Source organism: Limulus polyphemus, unplaced genomic scaffold (genome assembly GCF_000517525.1).
Source record: "Limulus polyphemus unplaced genomic scaffold, Limulus_polyphemus-2.1.2 Scaffold67, whole genome shotgun sequence".
Classification (NCBI taxonomy): Eukaryota; Metazoa; Arthropoda; class Merostomata; order Xiphosura; family Limulidae; genus Limulus; species Limulus polyphemus.
The window spans coordinates 955,151-965,832 of NW_013665677.1; the positions used below are offsets into that span (position 1 = coordinate 955,151).

The 10,682-nt window shown below is 33.8% G+C and overlaps 1 protein-coding gene across 1 annotated transcript in view; it reads right to left on the bottom strand.

The window, feature by feature from the left end:
• Window positions 1–9,736, bottom strand: part of LOC106465400 (probable 28S ribosomal protein S6, mitochondrial) — an 18,863-nt gene extending 9,127 nt beyond the window's left edge. Inside the window, exons 1-2 of the mRNA XM_013925627.2 lie at window positions 9,592–9,736; window positions 1,427–1,566 (exon numbers count right to left, since the gene is read on the bottom strand). Coding sequence (XP_013781081.1) covers window positions 1,427–1,566; window positions 9,592–9,636 — 185 coding nt within the window. The 5' untranslated portion in view covers window positions 9,637–9,736. The remainder of the gene's footprint in view (window positions 1–1,426; window positions 1,567–9,591) is intronic.
• Between the last annotated feature and the right edge of the window lie 946 nt (window positions 9,737–10,682).

Consider the following 10,682-nt stretch of genomic DNA (forward strand, 5'->3'; position numbering starts at 1 on the left):
AGCAAGTGGAGTGTGTGTGCTCTTCGTTTATTGTCGAACTTATCACCAGCAAGTCACATACACCTACTGTAGAATAATTCTTAGCCCAACACACCCATATATTTACATTACTACATATACTATTAAAAAATAAGTTTCTGACACTCGTGATTCCAGGGAATCAGTGACTCCACAAAAGACCTCCTCGTGGAGAAAGGGGGAGAAACAAAGGTCACAGAGGAAGAAAGAGGGTAAATGAGCATGGAAAAGAAGGAAATTTCTATCCAAGAGGCCCCAAGAACAAAAGAACCAACTGATAAGAGAAAGGGAAAAGGAGTTTCAATGTGCAATCAAAAAGAAAAGGCAAAAGAGATGCCAAGGTCTGGGTGTCTAGGAAAGAAAAGAGAGAATGACAGTAGGTAGGAATCTATCAGGCATGGAAGACATGACATAATATTGCAAGAATGAAGCTGTTCTAGAATGGAGGTAGCATGGATGGAAATATCAGGGGAGGGAAGAAATCAAAGAAATCATGAGAGGAAGGATTGTGTAATATTAATCAGGAAATTTCATACATAATGGAGGGAAAGTGAAAAAATGGTACGTATCTGGGTGGTAAGTTCTTGGAAGCCAGAAGAGGACTGAACTTGTTCTTCTGAAGGAATCGAGATACCCAAGGCAAAGCCAGGAGGTGGAAAATGTCATTCCATTTCACCCTCTACAACTTCAGTTTCAAAATCCTACGAAAGGAATTGTGTGGCAGGGATGGAAAAAAAGCTTCCTGGCATCAACATGGACCCAACTACAAGATATATGATGGCTGTCATGTCCTCCACATACAAAGTACTTCCTGAATTGTTTGTAAATTGGTCATTGTGAGTGTTATTTTCATTCACATCAGTAGATGAAGAATTCATGTTAAATTGTGAATTCATACTGTTTATAAGTTAAAGACACAAAGTAAAGTTGTTGAAGTTAAAAACTCTGACAAGTCTCTATAATGACAAACACATTTTAACACAACTGTGCCAAAGAAAAAAAATTAGGATTTTCACGCATAAATCTAAAGAAAGCATTTGCACAAGGAGGTGTGTGTCACACTTCTACTTGGTGGAGAATTTTGTTGCATAAAATATCACGTGCATTTTTTGGTGGGAGTTTACATACAGCTAGTGGTAGAAAGCGTGATTCAAAAGAAAAATAGCTATCTGTTTATGGAAGTGAGTGAACGTATCGGAAATGTATGATTCACAGTACCTTAACCAATTTGTACAGAATAGAGTGGACATATACAAAATAATTTCAAATAATGTAGGACATGCATGGAAAAAATTTTCATTTTCACAGAAGGGACAATATTTCAGTTAAAACATTACCCAGATAAAAAGCCATATTTTTCAACTTGCAGATAGATTTTCAGCAAGTTACAGTTTTAAAGAATCCTTACCTTCCTTCTGTATGTGAATGATTATGCACACGCATACGATAAGGTAGTTCTCTGGTACCTAGGTTTTCAATTTTTCTAATGATACCACCTTTTTCAAAAATAGCTTGTCCAGTTCGTTTTAACGTGGTTACCAGTTCTGGCTGTAAAATACAAAAAATCATGCTTCTGAACTTTTGATCATAATCAGTATAATCCTGTGCTAAATATAATTTATTGTACACAAATCCAGTTTGTTGTGGATATTACTTGAATCAGCTGCTCTTAAATTTTATCCCACATTTTTTTTACCAAGTTATTGAATAAAACAGTAAAAGTATGGGCATTGTAATAGAAATATAGGACCTATAAACAAATGTTATGCAAATTTATACATGTAGTTGAATCTATGTTAAAATCATCAACCTTCTTAACTTTGAATAATATAATTTTTAGATATCCATATAGTTTCTGTAAGATATGAAGGATTCATGCTATGACATCATATGGTGTGGGATAATATTTCCTGTAAACTGAAAAAATACGTACCCTTGTGCATCCGTAAAGTAATATGAACAAATTATGCTTATTCTGCTAAATAGATGAGATACACTTGTAGGAAGGTCTGTTGCAAATGTGATATACATTGTTAGTTTTTTTCCTAATTTTATTGAATACACATATATATGGAAATGAAGAGCTATATTTCATTTGGTTTTGTTATTTTAGTGATGAAGAGTGACCTAGTTAGCACAAACTATCTTATCTTTCTTTGCTTATTTTCATTTATTTTCAGATCTAGTAATTTTCCATCTTGCAATTTTATGCACTTGGTCTCACAGAATTATAAAACCATATACTCAAGAAAGTGTCAAAAATAAAGTTGGTACTCAATCAATTTTCTGAATAGTTTACTACTATTTTTTAACATATATATCAAACTATTAAAGGTTTATTGTCCACTAGATAATCAAAGGAAGCCCAACTGATTTTTATTATTTAGGTATGTAAATATATCACCTGTTCAACTCAAACTGATCAAACAATTGAACATAAACAACTTCAGATTTTGCAATTAATAATATTAGTTAGCATGGTAAAAACCGCATATCAATTTTAATTGATATTGTTCAATCCATTAAATGAAGTAAAATAAAACTGTAGGAAATAAAAATTTTAGAATCGACTAAGACATATACATATATACAGTAATGGAAAAAATTCTGAAAGCACATAAGTACACATACAGAGGTAAAAAAACAATGATTAATGGCAACTAGATGGTGAATTTATCAATGATACAAAACATTATTGCAGAAAATACAAGAGAAAGCAACTAAGATTTACAATGAACTACTATTTTATATTTGCTTTATGTAGAATATTGCATCTTGTTTTCATGCTACATGCAGTTTATCAATGTATGATTGTGAAATATCATTCCAAGTGTTCTGTATTATTCCCCACAATTCAAAAAAATTGCCTGGTTGCCTTTTGACCTCCTCAATTCCCCCATAAACTCGTATAGTCTCAGGAATGTTCACATCAAGACTTTGCACAGGCTAAGTCATGGTTGTGAATGTTCAATCAATCTCTTTATCATGAAGATATTATTTCATCATATTTGAATATGTTTGGGATCTCTGTCTTTCTGGAAGATGAATTCCCACCAACTGAGTTATGTTTAGACGGAATAGCAGGATGGGTCAGAATCTGCAAACACTTGTAAACAAATCAGAGTGATATCAATTTTCTGTAGATCACCAACACTGTTTGCTGGGACACAGCTCCAAATTTACAATTATCCATCATCATGGATTTATGGCAGATGTACAATGACTACACTATACTGTTCTTCTCTTTATTGTCAAACAAACCATTGTTTGTTGTAGATCAATATAAACTTAGGCTTATATGCAGAAAGTGCATGACTCCAGTTTTGTCGAATCCACTACTCGTGATCCTATGTCCAATTTCAAACTTATGGTTTGGCTACCTTCTCTTAGCAATAATTTTTTAGCAGTTATATGTTCATCAAAGCTACTGGATGCTAATTTGTATCTTAATAGTCTTGAGGTAACATTTGTACCTGTATTTATAGCAAAAGTTATTGGAAAGATCTGTACTTGACTGTCATCTACCTTTTGAAGAACGTTACCTATGATACTTAACCTACCTTTTGGAAAGTTTTGGTTTTCTACCTTAAACAATTCTATAATTAATGTGACAGTTTCACATACCTTCTTCAGTCTTGTACAAAGCTTCTACTGAAATATGAAACCTTGCCACAGTTTTTTTTCAAGGACCACTCACAGTACAAACTATCAACAAATGACTGTGCTCCAGTGTATTTCATTTTCACACAATAAAGGGGTGGCATTCTCATAGAATTTGCCTTTTATACTTCTTCTCCTCACTATTTCCAATATTGTGTATAATTAAAATCCTAACAGTCACGTATTGCTTTTAATGATAGAATTATAAAACTTGTCTGGTAGTTTAGGGGAAGAAATAAAAAAAACTGTTGCTTCTTTACCATTCAGCCTAAAAAAATAACCCTAAAGAGAAATCTTTGAAACTATCAGTTTTCGATTGAAGAATGAGCACAGTCCAAATCCTCAGAGTTCTGGAGGAATGGAGATAATGATGAAATTTTTAGAAATGGCAAAGGTATTTCCTTGTTGAGTTTGAGCTCATATTGTCAACAAAATATCTGACTGTAAATTTCCGAATGTCCTCTACATATTTGCACACCATATATGTTACTTAGCCATAATATTTCACTCTCCCAAGTACCATGTGACTGTCAGTTGACCTTGCATCAGCTCTACTTTCTTCCCATAAAGTATATTTGTTTGAAAGTTGCAGTTGTGATGAAGATTCATTTTACACTTATTTTAAAGTAAAAGTTAAAAATTCAAATTAGACAACTTACCTCCAAAATACTGAAAGTCAGAATGTCCACATTATAAAGGAGGTGGAAGCTAATGAGCTACAGCTACATGGTGGAAATGTAAGCTATCCAGATTAATAAAATGTAGAATAAGCAGTCTCAGCAGAATTCAGAATGAAAGAAACAAATTCTGAGAACTAGAGTACACTCAGAAAAACAAGGCATTTTTCTCAGCAGAGTACCTCTTTGTCAGTGATGCCCTTGTTTGTGAGCACAGGCAGAGCCCTACAATGGTATACAGATGGTGACATAAGCAGGTAGGAGGGATACTATGTCCAATATATTATGAAATAACATACTCCAGAGGCACTTGCCCATCTTCATCCATATTCAAGGTGGCTACACAGTCACAATCAAGACAAGTTAGTGGGCACCCAAGGAGAAATTAAAGACCCAAGCTGGCCTCAAGGATGGGCTCAATATTGTATAGACAGTGCATTTGGAACATCAAGGCATGAAAAAAAAAATCATGGGCAAATCCCATCCTGATTGTAGTGGAGACATCAAGTGAAATCTTTAATGTCATGCAAAGACATGCACATGAATGCATAAAGGTACCTGTGTGTCATGCTCCTATTAGTGGAAAACTGCTGCATGATCATTTGCATGTGGATATGCAGAAGTGGGATGTGGAAGGCTAGTGGTGTGCATTGAAAATTTGCACTGATAGAGGGCACTGCTAGTCGAGAAAAGCTATTTTGTGAGAGGAGGGAAGATATCGTATCAGAAATATTATGCAGATTCTTTCCCCTACCCACTTCGATAATGACATCTAAAGGGTACAGAGACCTGGAGGCCAAAACAATTGCCAAATATCAAATATGTTGAGATGTAACCTGAAATTCATGTTTAATGTGGTAGGGAACATCACAAGAAATAAGACAGTTTGGGTGTTTATTTGTTGTTATGCACAAATCTACACATTGAACCACCTGTACTGTGCCAACCTTGGATATTGAAACCCAATTATTAGTAGTATAAGCCCTCAGATGTACTACTGAGCCAAAGGGTAACAAAACAATATGAATCAGCCACATAAACCAATTTATTAATGTGATAAAGCAAGATCTCTGGAACAAGAATCGTCATAAGGTATAAGCAACCAACAATGATTTTTTTAAAAGATTCTAGTCTTGCAAAAGTAGAAACTGACAGAAAAAACAGTGGTGACTATCTCCCTCAGCCTAGTCTCAAGTAGAATGTCTCTATCTGGATATAAATACAGACTTCCAAGAGTAAGAGAAACATAAATGGCAAAGATGTCTGAACATTTCCACCCTCAAGCTAGTAACAAAATAAAATACATCACCAGGAAAAGGAAATTGAGTGAATAAGTTGCAAAGGTACAAAAGCAAAAGCCAGGTAACTGAAGACCAGACTTAATTCCCACAGAGTACCATGAAAAATAATAGAGACAGCAGGGGATACATCATTTCTGTGACAATAGAAAGTTGCTGATCATGCAGCTTCGTAACATGCAAGATAAGAAGTCAAACCACAATCATGAAAAGGTACATGTAAAAAAATGAGACAAGCTGTAAACAAGCTAGGGAAAGATAAAAACCTAATTCTGCAGGCATCAATTCCAAAAAAAGGGACCAACAATATGTAATAGACTGTCCGAGATGTCTATAAGAATGTGATAACATTCTAGCTACCCAAGGAGGAGCCAGCTTCACTAACAAAAAAACCACATACAAGGCAGCCTTGAAGCTGAATATCACAAAAAATCATTCTGAAAATGTAGCAAAAGAAATAGAATAGGATTCCTCTGAAATAATTAAGAGGAATAAAAACCATGTTGGGGCAGGCCAGCCTGGGAAAGAAAATCTGAACAATGGGACCAACTGACCTTGGTTAATACCCAAGAAAGAAGATGAAGAGGGTAGGCATGTGAACATATTGTGATCCTGAGTAAAAGAAATAAGAGAATAAGAAGAATCAATAATGGTGCAGAAAAATAATATTTCAAACTAAGCCAAATTATAGCATGCAATATGAATACAGAACTAGTTCTGAAAATTATTCTAACCTACGAAATCAAGAGAAGGTGGTAGAAATAAAATTGCAAGTACATAAATCATCGCATTACACAAGCACACTCAAGCAAAACTAAAAATGGTACAATATTGAAAATATAGAACACAGCTGAGAGCAAAGGAAATTGAGACCAGCAGAAGTGTTCAAGATTAGGGTTGTAATTATAGCAGACAAAGAAGGCGATGATGCCTGTTCAAAACAAAATTCATTAAACAGAGAAAAATTGTAAACAGCATGCAAACAAAGCCTCCTAACAAACAATACACCTATCAGTAATATCACTATACAATGGCAGGAATACACAGAACTACACATTCAGGCAAACTGCATAAGTAACGCCTCCAACGAAGGTACAGAAAGTCCAATAATAACAGACATTTTCATCAGAAAGAATATTATAGCAACATGAACAGTATGACTGTTAAAAAAAAAAATCAAAGTTATGGTGGGAAGAAAAGCTATTTAATATTCACTGACACATGCATAATAACTCGTGTAGAAAGTGGAAAAGTGAAGTATTATGGGTAACTGACATATATGGTATGCAAATATGTAATGGACATTCAGAAATTTTGAGTCACATTTAGTTGAAAGCATAAGTTCAAACTCAATAAGGAAAGGCTTCAGCATTTCAGAGGTAAGTATGCCTGATTTTAGTGTACTTTTTTTCTATCTTACACACTTTGATTCTAAGAGTTTCTGAAGCTAACTTTCCACCTAATTCTCTTTTTATCAGAAATGTATTTATAAAAATGTACACTGATGGCATTTTCCACCTAAAGCTATAATATGTTCTATTCAGTGATAATCTTTACCATTAATCTCAATGAGCTGACATACTTGGGTCTGATAAAGTCTAAAGATGAAATACTCAAGTCATATGTTCAACGATTGTAGGACAACTGTAGCCATATCTTCTTGTATTAATATAACTGACTAAAATAGGAAAAATAACACATCTGTTGGACTTTTTGAGAGGAATAGCTCATAACTTCCAGTTCTAGTGTACTTACATTATATAACTTTGCAGAGTTCAACCTTTGTATTGTATTGCAATAAACAAAATTTAACATGAAACATACAGTTTTAAATAATTCATTCCTCCATGAAATACAATATTTTTTTTCTTATTTTAGTCGGTCATATTAATATAATAAGATATGACTGCTGGGAACAATTTTCCTATGAGGGCAGTTGTCAGGTTACCATGCTCATTACATAACATGGTTTTATCTCATTAACTTTTACTGTACTCATCATTAGTGAACATTTCTTGAACATAAATCAATACAGTAGTGAAAAAGATCACCACTTGCAGATTAGTAATGTACACCAAAAATTTGACAATTCTAGTCAAAGAACATTAATATGAACATTAGTGCAACAATAACATTGAATGTCTCTGATATCTAAATTGACCAGCTGCATATAACTTAAGAAACAGCAAGGTGGCAAAATGCTACTCAAACCACTGAGGTCACACCTCATCTAATAAAACAAGGAATTAAATAATCAAAATCAAATTGTTACCTTTTACATTCATATCTATCCTGTAAAAGTTTAAAAGAATTCAATTATATCTACCTCACCAAAAAGTAAGCCATTTCAGAAGTTTATAACTAATAAATAACCAATTCTACTAAAGCAAATTAATCTGCAGCTGAGACTCTAAAGCTTAAACCTACAACTCCTAACACCCAAATCTGAATATCCAATAGAGAAGTTACCAGGATTATTCCAGGTTTAGGGAGATTATCATATGGAAATAAGTTGAGTTTACTGTTTCAGTGTTGTTTCTAGTAAAATTCACACCCAAGCATCTTAGATTTACATTGATCGTTTTTTTCCTTTCGGTGTAAAGACTAAAGCATGAAAATGAAAACCTTGAAGATATATCATGCATTCTATGTGTTCAAACATTCATCACTTCTATTTATTTTTAATGTGACAGAACTCAATTTTTGCTAACTTTTTCGTACTCTTTATCTTGTGAAACCAGTTTTTAAGTACTTTTATAAAGATTTCTTCTAAAATATGATTTAAGAAAGGTATAAATGATTTTTTCCCATTGAAATAATGCTGGACTTATGCAAGATATATATGATGTGTGGCAATAAGCAGAGCAAAACGTACCTATTGAAATAACATTTTTGAATCAAGAAAGAATTAATGGTTTCATAAGATGGTGTTTTTCATAAGAAAAACAAAAATGTGGAATGTTCATTTGTAGCCAGAATATTTTTTGTTTTAGTCTTCATACTGAGAATATTTGTAGATGTAAGAGATACTTGGAATAATAATTTTATGCAAAGTTTGGTAAATGGGAGCATAGGAAAAATTTATAAAGATGGGTGCTACTTTTGGAAGAAAAAGAAATGAGGGCATGCTTCATCAGAAACATTTTGTAATTTTCACTGAAAATGGTACATTCTAGTGGTCTCTGAGCCAGTTTTTACACCTTTTAAATATGTTTTATAGGTGCAATGGTACAATTTAGGGGTGTGTTTGTATTTGCCACACCTAATTAATTAAATACAGTCTAAAGAACCCATCAGGGTCATGCAATCAAATCATCATGTTTTCTGTCCAACAAATTGTGACATTAAGTCCTTAACTGGCTTAAGCTGGTCACGTTTATAAATCACTCTTGCATTATTCTGATATTTCCATTTCTTGTACTATTTGTCTGTGGTAGTTACGAGAACACTGCAGACTCACCAGTATATGAAATTAGACATGCTTCTAATAATAAAATTATAAGTTTAAATATCATTCACTCAAATACAATTTCGTTTTCAAATACTGATAAAATAATCTTATCATTTATATTATTAATGTTTGAGGTATACAATTCATTCGATGAAAATTTAGTTGTACTCTTTGAGTTTGCTGAATTTCAAATGACTACGAGGCTGAGGTAAATTGTGTATTAAATTAATAATTAATATTGCACTATTGACTGTACCCTAATCCTGGCGTCCCCCTGGGTCGTTTACTTTGGTAAACGTTGAATTGCATATTAAGTATTATGACAGTTAGTCTTAAAGTTTCAATATGCAGTTTATTTGTCAAAAAGTAAAATAAATGACCAATATATGACTCTAGAAAATTAAAGATTCATCTGCATGCCTGATCCATGTTGCAAATTTTCTAATCATTAGTACTTTGACTTTACTTGAAAATATACAAGACTTACCCTGCTCATTTTTCGTAATATTACTGCTAATTCATAACTAGGCATCTTTAAATTTTCGATGATACTGATATCCAATAATAAACAGATATTGTCTAACTACAAACACACTTTCATACTACAAGTACAAAAGCATGTGTCTCATTTGACATAGCGTCATCTATCGAGTTATGTTAATAATAATAATAAATTAATATTATTCAAAAAGTTTTGCATTTCAACGGCGGTCCTGCATGGCCAGGTATTAGGGCGATTGACTCGCATTATGAGGGTCGCGGGTTCGAATCCCCGTCCCAACAAACATGCTCGCCCTTTTAGCAGTGGAGCCGTTATAATGTGACAGTTAATCCCGCTATTCGTTGGTTAAATAGTAGTCCAAGAGTTGGCAGTGGGTGGTGATGACTAGCTGCCTTCCCTCTAGTCTTTCACTGCTAAATTAGGGACAGCTAGCGAAGATAACCCTTGTGTATCTTTGCGTGAAATTCAAAACAATCAAACAAACTGCATTTCAGCGTGTCATATCTCACAAACATTATCATATAGGAAAGTGAAATTGCACAGGGGAATGCAAATACTATATGTTACCACAAGGGTCGTCGTTGTGGTTTCTTTCGTATGTTTCTCATGGGTATAAATGGATCTGTCAGTTGCAGTGTAACTCATTCAATCAACATCAAACTGAAAAGTGTGTAGTGATGAAAATTAGTGAAATATTACTATTATACCAAAGGATGCAATGCAGAAGCAGCTATCAGGGAATACCGTAGAGTATATAACATGCACAAAGAGCATTCTTCCAGTGCTGCCGTGCGCAAGTTAACCAAAATATTTGAAGAGACAGGTTGCAATTGTGATAAGCCACGTATATGCAGACCATCGATACTTGCTAAAAGTATTGCTTTGGTCAGTTATGTCATGGCAGAAGTCATTGGTCATTGGTCATCGACTTCCAGTTTTGCCAAGAACTACAAAGCAAAATCAACTAGTCGGGTTGAATCTGTCTCTTTCAGTGCTTGAAAACCATGCAGCTTGTAAGGAAACACTTGCAAAGGTGAGAGTCTTAGAAACAATTAAAATTGGCAAACACAGACATC